Source organism: Myotis yumanensis, unplaced genomic scaffold (genome assembly GCF_028538775.1).
Source record: "Myotis yumanensis isolate MYYU_CA2020_CCGP unplaced genomic scaffold, mMyoYum1.0.hap1 SCAF_9, whole genome shotgun sequence".
In the NCBI taxonomy this organism is placed as follows: Eukaryota; Metazoa; Chordata; class Mammalia; order Chiroptera; family Vespertilionidae; genus Myotis; species Myotis yumanensis.
This window is the reverse complement of record NW_027223760.1, coordinates 10,362,559-10,382,461: the sequence shown is the minus strand read 5'-3', so window position 1 is coordinate 10,382,461 and position 19,903 is coordinate 10,362,559. Positions and strand designations below refer to the sequence as shown.

Sequence of the window (19,903 nt, the reverse complement as noted above, 5' to 3'; positions counted from 1 at the left end):
GAGGCTTAGTTCACCCATCTGCTCCGACGAGGGACTGGCATCAGGAAAGCACTTCTCAGTGACGTGGGGTCTCTGCTCTGTGCCAGGCACTGGAGACACGAAGGACACTTGCTTGTGCCCAGGTCCAGGGAAACTTCGTGTAGCCGCTGGCAGCACAGGAGCGTTGACACACCATTAGGAAAAACAACCAGCGCATGTTGTGAGCTCCCTGCTTAGGATGCCTGAGCCATGGACTGAGGTAGGAAAGGGGCATAGAGATGACATGCTGACACTCTAGCCATCTGATCTTCCTCTTTGGGAATAGAAAGGATGAGAAAAGGGAAAAACAACAGGACTAGATTATATAAAAGACATGAGGTTTACCTCACATACAACAGAGTTCCAGAAAGTATTTTTTGTTGTTGTTATGGGAATTTGAATGATAAATACAATATTCCAATAAAAATGCTTAGTCCTCACTGTGGCCGTTATGGTCCTGAAAGTTTTATCATGGCACATGGCTTTCTTTATTCTGAGAGTCCAAAACAGACTCCATTCTGGCTGTACATTAGCCTCATCTGGGAAGCTTTCAAAACAGAAAAAAAGACAGAGAATACATAGGCGTGGCCCCACCATAGGTCAATACAATCAGAATTTCTAGGGAGAGAGCATCTACAACATTACATATAAACATTGCCCAGATGATCTGCAGCCAGAGTAAAGAACCACTGGTCTAAAGTCACAAAATGGCCACCTCGGCAGAAAGCGCACTCTCTCATGAGTTTAAATCACAATAGGGGTTTATGCAAGCTGCAAACTGTGTGCATGTGCAGCGTGTAGGAGTGGATGGGCACGCTGGCCATAAAGACAATGTTTCATACTGACCTTTCGGTACATACAATGCAGTGTTCTGCTTTCAGATGTTTACCACTTGCATTCTCAACCACAGCTGCATTGCCACATAAATCCCTCTTTGCCCCAAACACACCAGGTATCTTGAGGGAATAGAGAAAAGTGTTCATACCTATGCCTATGTTTAATACATTGTTTGCGGGTAGTTTTTATCGCGCGCTAACAGGTGGCTCTACTACTTACAGTCAACGTAAAACGTACAAATACGTTTCCCGCATATTAATTATGAGGCCATGTGTCAATGTTGTTATACACCAAATTGTAATTGTAGAGGTAAGATTTGAGAAGTTACACAGACAAGGAAGGGATTTTAATACACAACTATTACAAAATAACCTCCTGTGACCCAGTCCTTACTTAGAATCTCTTTTCCCATGTCAATTAACACTTTAAACAAGGGTACGCCCCTTCCTCCCTTTTCCCTTGTCTGAATGGTGATTGTGCCTGAGCAGTATTTTCTTGTCTCATAATAACCTGGCAATAACCATGAACAGTTGTCATTCCATGTTCCCTTCCAACTCTTCTAACAAATCTTTCAGACAAAACAGTCCTGCCCCAGCCCCAGCTGGGGGTTTCTCTCCATCCCTTATCTCCTTCCTTTTGCTCTTTCCAGCATCTCTACGTCCCTCATAAGATCAAATCAGGAATCCATTTTTAATGTTGAACAAACAGCAAATACTAGTGAAGTAGAGAATCTTATATATGACACTTCTTTTGATCACACTGTCCTTTTGATTCCATTCATTAAGACTTCCTTTAAAATATCATTAACTTCTTTAAATGTTTAGTGGTCGGGAACAATCAATAGACTTAGTTCGGGTTCCCTATTGCCCTAGGGGTATGAAGTGTGGCGGATTCATTTAAGGATGAATTTAAAATAGTGTTTTTCACCTTGGAGATCTTGGTGTCTTGGAAGCTGTGGAATTATTACAAGGGCTTTCCATATCCATTATGCTCACAAAGCATCTTGGTTTTCCACATCAAAAGCTCCTACAGAAATGACAACCCTCTTTTTGTATTTTTGTATTTTTCACTAGAGGCCCAGGCACAAAATTCATGCAATTGAAGGGTCCCCCAGCGTGGCCTGTGCCCTCTCGCAGTCTGGGAGCCCTAGGGGGATGTCCAACTGACAGATAAGGACCACTCCCCGGCCCTAAGCTGTCAGTCGGACATCCTTAGTGCTGCCGTGGAGGCGGGAGAGGCTCCTGCCACCACCGCTGTGCTTGCCAGACGTGAACCCGGCTTCTGGCTGAGCGGTACTCCCCCTGTAGGATCGGACCTTAACAAGCTCTCCGACATCCCCTGAGGAGTCCCGGATTGTGATAGGGCGCAGGCCAGGCCAAGGGACCCCACCGGTGCACGATTGAGGCTGGGGAGAGATGAGGGAGGTTCGCCAGCTGGGGAGGGACTGCAGGAGGGCTCCAGAGTGTGTCTGGCCCCTCTTGCTCAGTCTCGATCGGCTGGACCCCAGCAGCGAGCTAACCTACTGGTCAGAGCGTCTGGCCCCTGGTGGTCAGTGCATGTAATAGTGACTGGTCCACCAGTTGACTGTCTACCCCTGGTGGTGAGTGCATGTCATAGCGAGTGGTTGAGCTGCCTTAGCATATCATTAGCATATTACACTTTGATTGGTTGAACAGCCAACCGGTCAACTGGACACTTAGCATATTAGGCTTTTATTATATACTGTAGGATGTGTTTACATATTTGTTTCCTACTTAATATCTCTATGTTTTGTTTCTGCTCATAAAACATTATCTTACTTTGAATTAGTCTTTATCTTATTTTTATGGGATATTTGCATTTTGTCAAAATCACTTTGATGTTTTTTATCACATATACTAATAAGGTCATTGTAATTGGTGTCATTTGTAAGTTGAGAGTCCTCTTAACTTGTTCATTCTAGTCATTAATAAAACAGTAAATGTGTAAACATTGTGGTCTCAGCTACATATCAGATACGAGTCACACCTGAAATTCACATTGCGCGTCACCACCCTCTTTTGATGGCTACTTCTGAGTCCTACCTATTCTTAACTGAATCTTAATCCTGATTTTCTATACTTAGCTTGTTGATACGTAAACTATTTGGGGTCAAATGGACAAGTATTACTTTTATACATATTACAATAGATTCATCTCCTCTCATAGGAGATGAGAGAAAGACATCTGCAAAAGGAGCTAATGGTCCCTTCACTTGGCACAAACATCAATAGTGAAATGAAAAATGTCTGACCCCTTTTAGAGGCATTTAAGCATTTTCACTTTTTGTTTTTTTTTTCTGTAGAAGAGATCGGAAATCTATGCGAGACCACCTCTAAGGTACAAAGAGACTTCTATGTTGTTGGAGTAGTGGATTAATGGTCGCCACCTTCCAGCTAGTAAAATCTCAGAGGTCTGTGTACTTAATATCTAAAAGCAGTAAAGCCAAAAAGAAGGAAGAAGGGGCTTGGGGTCTCAAGACTGTTGTCTCCTTCAGGCTTGGAGGATTTTAGCTTTTTCTTCAGGGATGTCTCCTGACCTAGACATTCCTCTGATGTTTGCCATTGTTTGGGGTGGGGGAGAGACATGAGACATGTCAGGGGTTCAACAGAGAGTCTGTTTATATCTTTCTTGGCAGGGGGATTCTATTGTGGCCTGAACAACTCTAAGCCTTAACACCTCTGGACCTAGGGGACAATGCCAAGCAGCCGGATGGCGTCTCTTGGAACCCTGGGAATTTGCCTGCCTGGCCCCCAGATACTTAGGAAATTAGCCTTGTACTCCAGGCCCTGGGATGCCGCCTGACAAATGTATTTGTATTCTCCTAAAAATGGAGATTAAAAATCTTAATAAATATATACACATATTAGAACACATTTTCTCTTTACGTTAGTAAATAGAGAGAATGCTTTTGGATTTCTTTATTAATTGGATAAACTTTTTATTTTTTTTAGTTTATTGATTTCAGACAGAGAGGAAGGGAGAGGGAGAGAGAGAGAGAGAGAGAGAAAGAGAGAGAGAGAAACATCAGTGATGAGAGAGAATCATTGATCGGCTGTCTCCTGCACACCCCCTCCTGGGGATCAAACTCACAACCTGGGCATGTGCCCTTGGCCAGAATCAAACCTAGGACCCTTCAGTCCACAGGACAATGCTCTATCCACTGAGCCAAACCAGATAGGGCTATACTTTTCTTATAAGATTTTAAATGTGGCTTTTATAGAGAAAAGGGATAAAAGGAAGACACTCAGTAATGAATCCCACTGTCTTTTTGCTAAGAGGAGACCTTCAGTTACTTAAAGAAGAGTTTCAGATTGCTTTCAGCAGATTCAGTTGGGTATCCATTTTCTAACGGCAGACTCAGTGTAGGGTCGGGGTGGGCACTGGGAAGCTTTTGAGGAACTTAGACCTGACGTGGGAAGAGAAGCAGGGGAAGAGGCATGGGCAAGAAAAGCAGGACACTTAGAAGGCTTTGATACACACTAAGATAGAAATAAAAACATAGATGGTGGAAGCCAAGAGAAAAGATGAGCAGTTCTGACGAGGCTGTCAGGGAAGGCTGACAGAGGCCAGCAATCTGAGCTGAGCCTTGGCGTGGCTATGGTTCTACCAGGCAGGCTCCTGTGCAGCAGGACTCGGGCCATACTCCATGCCTGGTCCAGAGTGCATGCTTCCTAAATATAGGGTGCCCCCCAAAATGTACACACACATTTTGAATTATTATAAAGGCAATGTTTCTTAAAGTACATTTCATTTTCAAAATTGAGCTATCAGCTGTTAAAGTGTATATACATTTTTGGGGAAGCCTGTATTTGTTGAATGGCCTTTCTGGGAAGCTCATGATCTGGGAATGACTCTCATTCCTACCTGTATAACCAGAGTAGGTAGAAGCACTTACCCAAAATAGTTTAGCAAACAATTTCTCTCCCTACTACAAACCCTGGTGCTCAGGGACAAGCAAGGAAGAGAGATCGGTTGACCTAACCAAAATAACTGGTGACGAAATCCAGTGAATGCAATTCCATTTTCTTGACACATTTTGGTATGCCATTTCCAGCTTTTATTATTACTGCTAATAATATAGAAAAGGCAGCCCTAGCTGGTTTGGCTCAATGGATAGAGCATTGGCCTGTGGACTGAAGGGTCCTGGGCTCAGTTCCCCTCGAAGGCACATGCCTGGGCTGCGGGTTTGATCCCCAGCAGGGGGTGTGCAGGAGGCAGCCGATCATTGATTCTCTCTCATCATTGATGTTTCTATCTCTCTCCTCTCTCCTTTCCTCTCTGAAATCAATAAAATAATAATAACAAAAAGGCAAATAGTGAGCCATGATTGACAGGACATTTTAACTGTTCTGAGAGATTCACTTAACAGTGTAAAATGCACTATTAAGTCTCTCCCTTACGTCTGGCATTTGTTTTTGAGAACAAATATGTAACGACTAGGGAGGAAGTCTAAGAGAAACTACTTTCAAAATTAAATACTCATTTCTCCCACTAGCATAAAACTAAGGTTTTTCTCAATTGTTCTGTTTTCACAACAAATTGCTATAATGGCACAGATCCTGTAGAAACCCAGCAGGCAAACCGAGAAGCTGTTCTTGCCCAGTGCCCGTCAGGACCTGCTTCATTCTCTGGCGCCTACCCACACTCACATAGGATCAGCTGCGCCCCAGGTGCTGGCCGCCCTAGGCAACCGGCGTGCTTTAAAAGACTCGGGGCGATCCAGCATCTGCCAGGTGGCTCAGTTGGTTGGAGCAACGTCCCTTACACCAGAAAAGGTTGTGGTTCGATTCCCGTAAGGGCACATGCCTAGGCTGCAGGTTCCATCCCATTCCGAGCATGTATGGGAAGCAAGCAATTGAAGTTTCTCTCTTACATTGATTCTCTCTCTCTCTCTCTCTCTCTCTAAATCAATAAAAAAAAATTATCCTCAGTAAGGACTGAAAATAAAGTAAAATAAAGGGCTCAGGCAATTCAACACAAGGATAGTAGCTTGTCTGGTTCTGAGAGTGTGTTCCACTTCTAATCACTGAGACCACACTCCACTCTGTACCCCACTTCCGGTCTTTGGCAATCGTCCTTTCCTGCCTTGTTGGGAATTCACCCCGATTCTGCATTTCTTGAGGTTTGGGGTTTTACCTTGGTCCTTTACTCCTTCCCCAGCCCACCTGCCAGGATCCAGAGTCTGGCCTTGGAAGTGAGGCCTGTCACTCCCCAGACAGATGGCTTCTGGAATTCCCCTGGCTAAATGCTGCCCACCCACTACAAGAAAACCGTCATTTTTCTCCATCACTGCCTGCTTGGATCATGGCCAGTTTGAAAGAGCGGCACCGTAGCACCATGCTTCAGGCCCTGGGCACATCGTCTGGATTCCAACCCTGACTCAGAGTTTGACTCTGCCACCTTCTACCTGTGTAACCCTGAGCAAATGGCTAAGCCTGAGCTTCCTTACCTGCAAAGTGAAGAGGATTGTGGGTAATAACAGTAGCAGCCTCCTCAAAGGACCAGTGGAGGAGTCAGTAACCTGTGCCACTGAGCTGGCCTTCGGGAGAGCTGGCGGAAGCAGCCCTCTCCTGTCTCACTTCCACCTGCACATTTAGCACCACGTGGTTTGCCCACCTACCGGAGTTAGGCTATTTAATTAGCATCGGCTATCGCTCACCAGGTCCCTCCTGGTCTAAAAAGAACTGAGTTGCTGTGGCCTGCAAGGGACAAATGCCTTGGTGGCGCACAAAGGCCCTGTTGATCTGGCTCCTGCTAGTGTCCCTTTGCTCTGGCCACACGGACTTGCCACTGGTGCCCAGAACATGCCAAGTGTCCTCAGGTCTCTGGGCCTTTTTCTCCTGCTGTTACCTCTTTTGGACCAAACCAGGGACCGTTTACTGCCTCTAGTGCCTGGTGAACATGTGTTTTGGCTTTGGAGACCGCTGAAAATCCTCTGCTTTCTGCCCAGTTCTGGCCTGCCCCTTAGTTACACGACCTCACTTGGATGTGTTTACATGTGTGTTTCCCAGATAAACTCTAAACCCCTTGGGGGAAGGAGCAGTGAGTTAATACTCAGTCAGTGCCTGCGCCTGCGCCTGATCATATCCTCACAAGGCAGCACTGTGCAAAGCAAGGGGTGTGGGGATCCTGAGGTTTGCATGTGAAATGTCCCGCCCCGCACAGAGCCGGTGGCAGCACGGGGAGAAGGGGCCTTGTGGATTTTTCTTTACCTTTGCTTCCTTTCCCCCCAATCTCCTCCTTGTTTCATGACTTGGGTCCAGAATTCAGCATATTTTCCAGTTCATCATTGTAAATGAGAAAATGTAATTGTGTTTGACACCCGCAACATACGTGAGGTGGCCCAGTGCAATCTCTAGACGCAATTTACCTTTTTACATAGAATCTATCGATGTCCATTTATATCGTAATGTTGTTGCTGGGCTTGGGAAAGGTTTATATACTGAATGCACCTTTTTAAAATGTGACTGTTCAATTCCTACTCTGAGATTAAGCACATAGATACACCATCAAAATGCCTGCCTCTTAACGATCTAAACAGCTCACAGTGGCGAAGGGGCAGCTCAGCTGTGTTTTTAGGAATATGCACTTCCTCTGCTTTGACATAATGACCAATAAGAGACATCTTTGCAAGTTTCGATAAAGAAAACAAGATGTGTTTTATATCTGAACCATCAACATGTTCCCGTGAGAGGCAGGAAGTATGTATTTTGTGCAGGTGTCAATCTGTTCTACCAGTTAATTCCCCGGGTATTTGCACAGTACATGGGTCATGCAGATTTCCTTTAAGACAAAATTAAAAAACATTTCCTCTACCCTAAACAATGGTTCATATGAAAGCATGCCATTTTTTTGTTGTTGTTTCCTGAACTCATTGAAAAAGCGTTTAAACTATTTTAAACATTTTAATCTTTGATTGAGTAGTTGACAAAATATATGATGAAAGGATGTCAGTTTTATTAAACTTGGGTTGCCAGGAAAGAAGCTAAAGGGTGAGGTTAGATTGGCGGTGTGGGGCTCCTCCTCCGCATTTTAGTGCAGCGCGAGGGCTGTGATGAAGGACAGGAGAGAGGTAACACTGGAGAGTGGAGAGGAGAGAAAACATGTCTGGAGTGTGGAAATTTTGCTCATTCAACTAAAAAATAGTGTATGTAGGAGCTTCCAGTGATTCCAGGTATAGGAGTCAGTGGCAGGTCATTGCCAACCCCTTTGTGACCATCTCGTTTTTCTTCCGAACTTGGGCACTTCTAGGCATGAAAGGGGACACTACTAATAGTTACTCAGGGCTGGCCAGTAGTAACTGGTTTATGCGGGACAACCTAGGACATATGGACACTCCCCTCCTATGTCACCATGCGGCTCTGGGCTTGCAGTTGGCTGTAAGCCCAAGTGGCCTCAAGGGATGGAGGACCATTGAGCATGCTTGGTTTGGGAATCCTCTATGGCAGTGGTTCTCAACCTTCCTAATGCCGCAGCCCTTTAATACAGTTCCTCATGTTGTGGTGACCCCCAATTTCATTGTTACAAATTGAACATAATTAAAGCATAGTGATTAATCACAAAAATATGTAATTATATATGTGTTTTCCGATGGTCTTAGGCGACCCCTGTGAAAAGGTCGTTCTACCCCCAAAGGGGTCTCGACCCACAGGTTGAGAACCACTGTTCTATGGTGTTTCAAAACTCTCTGGTTTAAATGGGCCTGACTCCCCAAGTATTTTCCTGGCAGGAAGAACATCTGGAGCTACTATAAAGGGTGACTCACCTATTATCTTTGGATGAAACCATCTAAGGTGTATATCTTTAAGCCAATCTTGGGTATAATTACTTCTAAATCTGACCTCACAAATGTAATCACTGGTGAGCTTTGAAAAACAAAGACTCTTAGGCCCCATCTCTAGAAGTGCTAATTTAGTAGATCTGTAATGGGCCCAGGCATCAGTATTTTTAAAAATTCTTTTGGTGAGTCAGCTGCTCAGCCAAATTTGGATTTGTAAAGATGCTACAAGGTTTTAAAAAGGCTGAAATGTCAAATTTTCAATAAGAAGATTAGAAATTGAGCACCAGTGTGGGAAGAGAGAGTTTTAGAGAACTGAAATATGGTCCATAATTTAATTGCACTTTTTATGGGGCCCAAACAGGGGCAGCTTGTCTAAAAAATATGCCTCTTATTTTGCCCAAGCCTTGTTTACTGGCTCAGGAACAACTGGAGGCATTAGAGGTGAGGTATTTTTTGAACTAAACACTGAAGGTTATAAGGTTTTAACAGGCAGCAGAATTTGGTAAAGGAATTTCAGCAAAAGTTTTCAAAAGAAACTGCATGAAGGGAGGCAAGCAGATAGCCATCAACTCTGGGTGGTGCTCCTATCTATCTTACTCCTTATTGTAGCCCCTGACACATAATAGTAGATGTATAATAATCACTTATTGAAAGGTGAATAGTTTTTTTTTTAGGGGGACACTATTATATTATATGAGAATGACTCTCATTCTTTTTTTTTATAGTTGGAGAAATGAAAGCATACAAACATAAAATAGCTTGCCCAAAATATTTTTAGGACTGGTGTTTACTATAGCCAAATGAGTTTACTCCCTGTTTATAAACCAGATTCTCTGGGATGACTGAAGAAGAGAAATCGATTGCTCTAACATCCTTCATCCATCCTTCCATGGTGTGCAGTACACACTATTGAGACTCTAAGCTTTCCAGCTGAAAGAAGCCACAAAAGCAGTAGGCCCTTATATTGAAACCAGCTGATCCGATTACTATATGCATGCATTTTCCTGACTGTTAGAGCAGTGGTTCTCAACCTTCTGGCCCTTTAAATATAGTTCCTCATGTTGTGACCCAACCATAAAATTATTTTCGTTGCTACTTCATAACTGTAATGTTGCTACTGTTATGAATCATAATGTAAATATCTGGTATGCAGGATGGTCTTAGGCAACCCCTGTGAAAGGGTCGTTCGACAACCAAAGGAGTCACGACCCACAGGTTGAGAACCGCTGTGTTAGAGAAAAAGAATTTTGTGCCTGCATATTATCACACTCAAGTTTTAGAAAAAAAAAAAGTTGCAAAAATATCTTTTCTTATTCTGGCACAATACTCTTTCCACTCTGTCAGGGTGCCTTTGAGTACCTATGTGTTAGGGATATTTCTAGGGGCCGAGGTCTTATTTTTTAGAAACTTCTTTAAAAAGAAATAAAGCATGCACATTTATTCTTTAGGAGCTCTATGCACACTAATGAAGATTTTATATATATATATATATATATATATATATATATATATATATATATATATATATATTCCAGAGATTGGAAGCATGTGTTTCTTGGCATAAACCATCTTTGTATGAAAATAGCAGCCCTGCCCTTTCCCCACTGCAAGCCCAGCCAGCTGAGTCATGAAAAGGCCCCGAACCCCCAGGTGCACACAGCCCAGGTCTCCTGGGGACCAGTTCTCTGACCATTTCATCACAGAGAACTTATGTTGAAACTAGGGCAAACTCAAAAGCAGTTTCGCTTGAAATATGCAAGTGTCTGTTGTTTCTATGGACTTGAGTGGGCAGGCTGCATACTGGACTTCCCAGATGCTGCTTACTATTGCAGCTGTTCTTACTTTAAGCCCATTTATGCATATATGTATGTATGTATGAATGTATGCATTTACTTATTTATGTTAATCCTCACCTGAGGATATTTTTCCCATTGATTTTTAGAGAGAGAGTGGAAGGGAGGGAGGGAGAGTGAGAGAGACACATTGATTGGTTGCCTCCTACTCCTGCCCCTACTGGGGTGGGACATGGAACCTGCAACCCAAGTACACGTCCTTGACTATGAATCCAACTCAGGGCCCAAGTTCTAATCACTAAGCAACACTGGCCAGGGCTAAGCCCCTTTAAAATGTGGCCAACACTGTTATTAATTGGGAGAATTACCCACATCACGAACTTTTTTACAGTTCAAGGGTATTTGGTGTATCTTGTCTTAAATAATATGACATTCTATTCAGTTAGAACCAAAGTGGAGCTAATTCTTCAATTTTTTTTTACCACAACTAGGAGGTAGAGAACAAACATAAAAAAGACTTTCCATAAGCATTTAAAATGTATATCACTGTTGGCTGAACTTGAAAGTGTTTCAGATTCTTATGAATGAATAATATCCCCCATTTTAGTATAGTTCTTTGCTCAGTGATGTGAGGATAATTTCCCACATAAGATGATTATAATGCTCTTTTATAAGCCAGGGACTCTGAATTCCATGCAAAATCTCATGTGTGACAGAATATCAATCACTATCTCCCAAAACAAACACACAAACAACAGTCCCAGCAGAAGATAATGTTACCAATGTGCTGAGTTCTTTGAGATAATCTGATCTTTTAAACCAGTGGTTCTCAATCTTCCTAATGCCGCGACCCTTTAATACAGTTCCTCATGTTGTGGTGACCCCCAACCATGAAATTATTTTTGTTGCTACTTCATAACTGTAATTTTGCTACTGTTATGAATCGTAATGTAAATATCTGATATGCAAGATGTATTTTCATTGTTACAAATTGAACATAATTAAAGCATAGTGATTAATCACAAAAACAATATGTAATTATATATGTGTTTTCCGATGGTCTTAGGCGACCCTTGTGAAAAGGTCGTTCGACCCCCAAAGGGGTCGCGACCCACAGGTTGAGAACCACTGTTTTAAACCTTATGCTTTGATTATAGCTATATCGAATAAATTTAAAAATTACTATTATATTGATATTAATCATCAATCACCCTAGAATGATTTCAAGTTAAAAGGAATCACAGAGGCTGCTATTTTGAAACCAACACAGGGATTACCATGTGCATGCCTTTTGCTGACTACTAAAAAAATTTCATGTCTATTTGAGAATCATTACATTCAAGCTTTGGAAAAGAAAATTACAAACACATATTTGTATTTTCCAGCAAAGATCTCCTCTCAGATGTCTTGATTTGTCTCAGAACTAACATCAGAATTATCTCAACTAGTTTCTCTCCTCATGACAATAGTCCAGGAGAATCACATAATCTTGTTTTTCCTTCCCTTGTGATACATTTCAAAAAATCTTTAGACAGTAACCATGTGAAAACATGGATAACATTTTAAACTTCTTTAGCCCTAAATTCCTGCTAATGTTAAAAAAGATGAAGTGGAAGTTAGTCTCATATAACCATTCTGTTCCCTTCTAATTCTAAAATTTCGTCATTTTGTGCTTATATGATTTTATTCCCAATGCTATTACATACTGCCCTCCCCATTTCTTGCAATTATAGTGTAACTGTTCTCTGCTCATCCAGACTAGCTATGTTTTATTACATCCGGTGCCCTAACCAGTCATCTTCCAAAATGCCTACCTTCAGCATGCCATCCTTGTGCTTGAAGTGCTCCTGACCGCACTGCTGACCCGATAGAGTCGACACTTATCATGTGTACTGGGTTGAGGACTCTGCCACCTGGCCATGATGAGTCTTTTCATGTTATGACCGGCCACTCAGTCACTAAAGTCTCTTCCAATAAAAAATGGGCTAGGAGGCATTGCAGGCTCATGACCTCGGAGAGACATTCTCGCTCCCATGCTTTGCTCATTCAGAATGCCCCCCTGTGCTTCTCTCAGATATTTGCATTCCATCTGTCCTGTGTGACCCAACTCAGGCTGCATCTCCTTCATGCTCTTCTCCATTAACCTTTCTCTAGTGCATCCCTCTTCTCTCTCCCTAAGTAGGGCCTCCCTAACACTTAATACCATTCCCTTAAACTTTATTGAGGAATGATTAACAAAAATAATTGTATATATTTAAAGTATACAATATGATCATTTGATATACATCACATTGTAGGATGATTACCAAAATCAAGATAATTCATACCATGCAATTTTTAAAAACCTTATTATGCAATAGTCACTATCACTTACTTTTGATTTATTGTAATATATATTTGGTCTATTTCCAAAATGATGACGAGAGAGCTTACTATAGCAACTGCATAAAACAGCATGCCCGTGGAAATGAAAGTGAAAATTAAAATCCTTATGTGGGAGAGAATAAATAACATGGGTCAGTAAAACTTAAAATGTAGTTATATGTGTCCTGGCAGTCCAACCAAAAAGGAACCCCTTAGTTACCATGTGGCAGTGACTTACTGTTGTGATATTGTACGTATGTATTTTTTTAAGCTTTTCATCTGTATGTATCTTGTCGCATAATTCTAATCTTTGAGATTTCTAGAAATTATTTTAGGGATTACCCTTTGCAGTGTGTGTTTAGTTCAGCATAGAAGACTTGAATAAGTGAATTAATTGATGGCTAATGTGATATCAGAATTATAAATTTGAAGCCATTTTATTTATCTAGAAATTCCAAATATGTACATAATAAATAAACATATGGATGGAAATGGAAACGTAAGAAGAAGACATAGAAATCTTGGAGGGAGAAGGGTCTGAAGTTGTGATCACTTTACTTAGAGGAAATTTTAAGAAGCATTCATAGCCCACTCTTTTTAGATAAATATCAATACAGATATCTCATAATATAGAGCAGCAAACCTTTAGGAATATAAGAAACAAATTCAGTGGAACTAAATGGTATAGACTAATTTATGCCATTAAAGCCAGTGGAATAGGTGGTAAAACACCTTCTTGAAGTATAAATTCATGACACAACCAGTTCTGAGTTTTCTTCCCCTCCCTACATAGCTGTTCTGTGGGATGGAGAGGATACTGTAGAGCAAGCATGTCAAACTCAAAGGCCAACACGGGCCAAATAAACAAGGTTTATGTTTATGTGGGCGGCAAAAAAACCGAAAGCTTCAATTTTCATAGAAACGTAGGTTTATTTCTATGGAGACATGCTGAATACAAAGGGCTGAAATGAATGAGTAATCGTTAACATAAAATAATAGAACAGTTTAATAAAAATTAATATTTTTTCTTGAACATTAACTTACCAGACACTGAATAACTGCACAGATTAATAAGGGTGATGCAAATAAACCTATTTTTCTTATTCTCCGAAAGTGAAATATTTCCTATTGCGCACACCAAACACGTCAGTACAAGACTAATGACATGGCAATTGGCTGCTAAAATGGTGCGCCTGTGTGTAAGGTGGGTAAGGGAAATGAATGCAACACGATTATAGTAATCAGTCATTAGTGAACGTGTACAATATCCTATAACAGACTATCGTAAAAATTAAATTATGAAATTTTTATTAAAACATTTCTTATATACCGTTATATTGGCTGGGCCACAAAAATATCCCTTGTGAGCCGCACGTGGCCTGCGGGCCGCGAGTTTGACACGCTTGCTGTAGATAATACTATGCTGTTCTTCTCACTGTACATCAGGGTTTAATTTCTTCTACATCCAGAGTTATTATTCTAAACTTGGCATAGGAACCTTTTGTAAAATGCAGGGAACACTCTAGTCTGGTGCTGTCCAAATGCTCTACATCTACTATGCTGTCCCCTATGGTAGCCCCTCATGTGCTGGGGACTCTTTGTAGCTGGAGTGACTGAGGAACTGAGTTTTACATTTTATTTTATGTAAATTACTTACGCTTACATTTCAAGTGGCTCAGTGGCTACAGAATTGGACAGGGCTGCTTTTACAGAGCTGCCTGCCTTTAGAGCAGAACGTTCCTTCAACGTTCCTTGATTGCTGTTTATTATCATGTGAAGTTTTAAGCTACCATGCATTAACAGTGAGGCTTTGGATGTCTTTATTATTTTAAGAAATCTGTGCCATCAAAATAAAATTTAGGGAAATTCATTATTTATTGTCATGGTAACATAAGGAGGATCACCCCAATTCTGTCCTTGTGTTTATGCTTATACTCAAAGAAAAAGACTAGGAGTCTCTGTAAGGCGAAAGCCCCCTTCCTCCGCCTTCTGGCACAGGGCACTCTTTGGGTCTCTCTCTCTCTCTCTCTCTCTCTCTCTCTCTCTCTCTCTCTCCCTCCCTCTCTGCAGGGCATCCTGAAGTCCTCTCTAAGTGGGGCATCTGAGTAAGTGGGCCTCCCCAATTCTTCTCAAGGCAGATTTTTTCTGTCTGTCTTGCTTTGCTCACAGTTCTATGAGCAAGTGGGTGGGGTTTGCTTTCTCGAAGCCAGCAGGAGCTTGCCCTAACCCTCCCTTTTAATTTCTCTAATATGAGGATCCCCACACTTGCTCTCTGAAATGCTACTTTGTAAACTGCTATTTCCTCTAGGCCTGTTATGCCCTTTTTCCATCTGCATTGAAGTCTCTTTTCCCAGCGGGCTCTTCTTTCTCAGCTTAGTCATGCTATGTGTGGAGAGCCACATCCACACTCCTGGCCTCTCTGACTCATCAGGGAGGTTTGCTCGCTCCAGGAACCCCACTCACACGGTGGTGGAACAACAGGGAGGCTCCAGCACAGCCAGCCCTTCCTGACTCCTGCCTCTTTTCCTGGCATCTCTCCTGCTTGCCCAAAGCTACAGGAGAAGGGGAAAAAGCAAAAAATGCCCTTACCCCTTTTAAGGTAATGTTTTTAGTAAATAGTTTATAGCAATCCCCATTTTCAGTTTATAAGCTACTCTGGTTATTGCTGCTACCTTTAAATATCCCATGACCTGGCTAGTCAAAAAACCTGCCAAGGCTCCAAATTTCCTCTTTCCCTCCACCAGCAAGCCAAGAGAGTCCATTCTGACAGTTACATTTTCCTTCTAGTTACAGCTTAAATTGTTCCCCTTTTTGAAATCTATTATTCATGAATGTGAACAGTCTGGACTATAGCTTCTTCCATCAGTGGACGGGAGGCCCAGTGGGTGAAGTGGTTCATTCACCCACTGGCTGCTCTGGGATGGCACAGAACTGGGTCTTCACGCCCTATCTTCCAGGCCAGGCCTTTTCTTGGCCCTCCTGGTCCCTCAAAGAAAACCCTCTGCCAAGGATGGCTCACGCCCATGATTTCACAATCCAGATGGGTGCAGACAATAAATTCCCCTGAAAGGGTCAAAGTTAAATAACATCACGAAATAAAAAACTGACCCCCCAAGTCAGATCTAAGTTTGGCCAATGACCTGTTCAGTTAACCTATGTTTAATCTCACTAAGTACATCCTGAAAGTATAAAAGGGAATTGCAAGGGGAATGTCCTTTTAGCTCAGCGAAAGCTGACCCAGGTAGTCACTAAGAAGCAACTTTCCACATCTAGCTAGAGGTTTCTATGGGAGAAACCCAGAGCTGTGCATTATTTGTGGTTTTGTAGTTTTGTTCAGTTGTGCACAAGTGCCATGTTTTTTCCAGTTAAAATACCCTTCATATATGGATCTAAATGAGTATCTATGCATATATTTGCATAATCTTTGTCTTTAGATGAAAGCACTTCTACCCACTTTATTGTGTTTAAGAAAACCACTTCAGTTACTTGATTTTTGCTGAGGGGAACATGCCCACCCCGTGGTCCAGCTTTCACCTTTGGCACCTGACCTCAGAAATGACCTGACTGAGTCAATTACTTGTGCTTCGGGCACCACCCTTCACTAGACTTTCAACCTGGGAATGGAGGGGGTGACCTGTTGCACAACCATTTCACCCTTTCAAGCAGTGGGGTCTGTCTGTTGCTGCGATCAGGAGCTTCATTTGCCTGGAGAAGAGTGCAGTTATATGAACGCCTACAAAGCTCAAGTTAGCTACATTCCACCTGAACTAAACGGCAGGCTGAGGGAGGGGAGATCAAGCCCAGAAAACGGGGTGTGTGTGTGTGTGTGTGTGTGTGCGCGCGCGCGCGCGCGCGCGCGCGTGCGCGGTAAAGGCAGAAAAGGATGCACAGGCTGCTGGCCAGAAGAGAGCTGTCTCGGCCCTGACAGCATCCCCTCCGGGGACAGACCTCCCCTTACCTTGACCACGTGGTCGTTGAGATGCTTGGGGTCACGGTTAACCAGGTCGATCTCCTTGGTATGAGCGTCGTACACTTGCCTCTCGTTCATTTCGTCTGCCATGTCCTTGTTGTTGGGCTTGTAGATGTTGCCCTGTTCCCGGGTGGGAACAGTGTAGAGATGTCCCTGCAGAGGGCGGGCGGCCACGAGAGAGAGAGAGAGAAGGGCACCAGCAGTTGGAAGAAATTTTCCAAAAGAAAAACAAGCGATCAGAAGTCAGCCTGGCGGCGGGGCAAGCCTCCAGGCTCAAAATCGAACAAACCGCTCCCGCAGCGGCGGCGCACGCAGGCAACTCCTCGGCGCCGCCAGCTTTTTAAGAGGATCGGGGAGAAGACACCACACCCCTCCTTACCCGGCAGGGAGCGCCAGCCTCCCGCGCCCGCCGCCAGGGGTCAGGGCAACCCCCTCCGCGCACCGCCCGGCCCCCGCCCTGGCGCGCCTGGCTCCAGGGACCCCGCCTAGACCCGGGCGGCGATGGGACCGACCCCTGACTTCCCTACAGCCCCCCTCCTTCATACCCCGAGCGCTTCACCTGTTCAGCTTTCTCGTCCCCGGCCCCTGCCTGTTCCCCCTCTCTCCACAATTCCAGTTGCATCCTTGAGATTCAACTTGAACCCCCGGACTCGTGGAATGCCCCCATTTCGTGGCTTCCTGGCAGCGTTTCCCGGGCACCTGCCCGCGTCCTCCATCCTCCTCCTTCTGCCCTTTGCTTCTCCCCCTAACCCCCCTCCCACCCCAGCTCCGGCACGCTCCAACCTCAGGGCGGAGCCCTGTCAGCCCCCTAACCTCCCTGGTATCTCTCACCTGCACCTCGACTCCGACCCACCCTTGGCGCAACGGCCGCTACGTTTGGGGGAATGAAGGCTCCACACCCAGGCTGGAGGGTGGTGGAAGGGGTGGTGGTAGTTGCGGGGAGGGAGGTGCGTCCCTCTTCAAACACCCCTGCCTGGCGCCGAGGTGCAGGAGGAGCCCTTGAGGCGGCCTGAGAGCTTTGCAAAGTGCAAACACGGCGCGCACCGCCCGGAGGGCCAGGCGCCCGGCGGGGAGTCGCCGGGACTGAGTCGCCGGGACTGTCCCCCGGACGGGACGGCGGGTGAGCGGGCTCCAGCTCCAGCCTCCCAGCCGGCCAGGGGGGTCCCGCCATCAGGTGGCACCGGGATCCGTGAAGAAATTCGTCCTCCGTCTGGGAGACCCCACCTCAAACCCCGACCTCCTTCTCCGGGCGCCTCTAGCTCAGGGCGCCCGGTCCTTCCCAGGAGGAAAACGTGAAATATTCCTGGCCCCTCTTCACCTCCCCGCCCAGGCCCATTCCGCAGCCGCTGGGCGCGAGAGTTCTCCAAAGTGGAGAGAGGGCTGGGGCCGGAGGAGCCGCCGGACGCTTGGAGAGGGAGATAGCAGAAGCAGGCACCCCCGCGCCCGGCGGGCGCGCACCCCCAAGCCTACCTCGGAGTCCACGTATTTGCCCCCAGACATGCTGGCCCGTGGCTGGATGAAGGCTCTTGAGATTTCCCCGGGCTGTGATTTAAGGGAACAGAGGAAGAAAGATCTTGTATTGTACGGGGGGGGGGGGGGGGGGGGGGGGGGGGGATGGAGCTGGCGGGGGGGGCGGGAGGGGGCGGTGGCTGGGAGGGAGCCTCCTGGCCGCCCTCCTGGCCGCCCGCCAAGGGTTTGTTCTGCTCAGGGTTGGTCAGAACCTGCGCTGCGCCGGGTCTAGGCACATCCCCAAAGTTCCCGATGCTGAGGGCGGGGAGCGCCCGCAGGGAGCACAGAGCAGTGTGGAAGCGCTGCACCCACGCTGGGCTGCTGGGGCAGATATTTTAAACCCGGGGCAACATCTTCCCAGCTGGGAACCACGGAGAGGCGTCCCGAGGAGAGCGAATGTTTTCTCGGTGCATCATCCCAGCAGGGTTGGGGAGTGGAGACTTCCCACATGCCTGCAAGATAGATGCCCAGTAAGGAAGCCAGAGCTTTAGAAAGGATTCTGCCCTTTCTAAGCCATTTCTTCTCGTCGTCCATGTTCCATCGTGGTCTAAGACACTACCATCTCCTTGTTTCACAGAGGAAGGGATAAAAAAAAAAATGGCTCGGAACCTTTAGGTGCCGTTCACATCTAAACACAAGGCAGGAATCTGTGCGGTGCGTGTGTGGTGTGCTTTAGTGTCACTGGACTACATCTACTAGTAGTTGCTGTGGATGGAAACTTGAATAAACGCATGCAGAATAATTGAATGTTTCCCAATCGCTTCTGGAATGGTTTCCAAATAATGTGAAATAAGAAATGAAATATTAACCTTTTCTATAAATTTACTACGAATCTTTTCTAAAGAGAATTTATACCAACAGGTTATGCCATAGGTATAAAATATTTGAAATTGTTAGTAATTAAAATATGTTATCTGTTCCTGAATTTGGGGCTTCTCTCTTGGCCTTATTATAAAGTAGCACAAGATGAATTAAACAATGATCAGTCATTTTTACTTTAGGAAATTTACTGTCCAAGAATGGAAAGGATTTTTTTAAACCTAAGTTTCCACATGCAATCAAAAGTCAAATTATGACTTGAAATAAAAAATAGTTGGAAATACACCCGAAAGGGCACATGTTACATTAAAAGAGCTGACAGTCTAGAAAAGGGACTATGGGGAGAGCACAAAAAGAGGAGAAAAGGGAAAATAGAGGATGGAACTCTTTGAGTTGATTACCTAGTTGATTGTTTGTAAAGTAGAACTACAAAAGACAGCCTATTGTTGATAGCAAAAGGCAATATAACTTTTAAAAACAAGAGTTTTAACCATGTGTTGGGGGGAATGTCACAAATATTGGCATGACTTTAATTATGCTGGCTGATCACCATTAGAATACTAAAGATCTTCCAAAAGTTGTTTTTTTTTTAAATGCTATTTCTACCAAATTTAATTTCTAAATTCTTTGAATAAATTGTGTGTTAACAAACATGCTATGCTAGAAAAGGGTCTTGTCAGGTTCCGTGCGCTGTGTAGCGTCCAGTCTCTTCATCCATGTCTTCCTTCATAAATGTTAGCTGCAAAGCAGTTGGGGTTAACTTCTATGGAAAAATGTGGAAACCGGTCCCCA

The 19,903-nt window shown here is 44.3% G+C and overlaps 1 protein-coding gene across 2 annotated transcripts in view; it reads right to left on the bottom strand.

Annotated features, from left to right (window-relative positions):
- CAV1 (caveolin 1) overlaps positions 1 to 18,359 on the bottom strand; it is a 36,922-nt gene extending 18,563 nt beyond the window's left edge. Inside the window, exons 1-2 of one of the 2 annotated variants that reach the window (XM_070423763.1) lie at positions 18,254 to 18,359; positions 16,772 to 16,936 (exon numbers count right to left, since the gene is read on the bottom strand). In XM_070423763.1, coding sequence (XP_070279864.1) covers positions 16,772 to 16,936; positions 18,254 to 18,283 — 195 coding nt within the window. In that variant the 5' untranslated portion in view covers positions 18,284 to 18,359. Of the gene's footprint in view, positions 1 to 16,771; positions 16,937 to 17,614; positions 17,711 to 18,253 lie in introns of those variants that run through there. The other variant, XM_070423764.1, reaches the window with a different exon arrangement.
- Between the last annotated feature and the right edge of the window lie 1,544 nt (positions 18,360 to 19,903).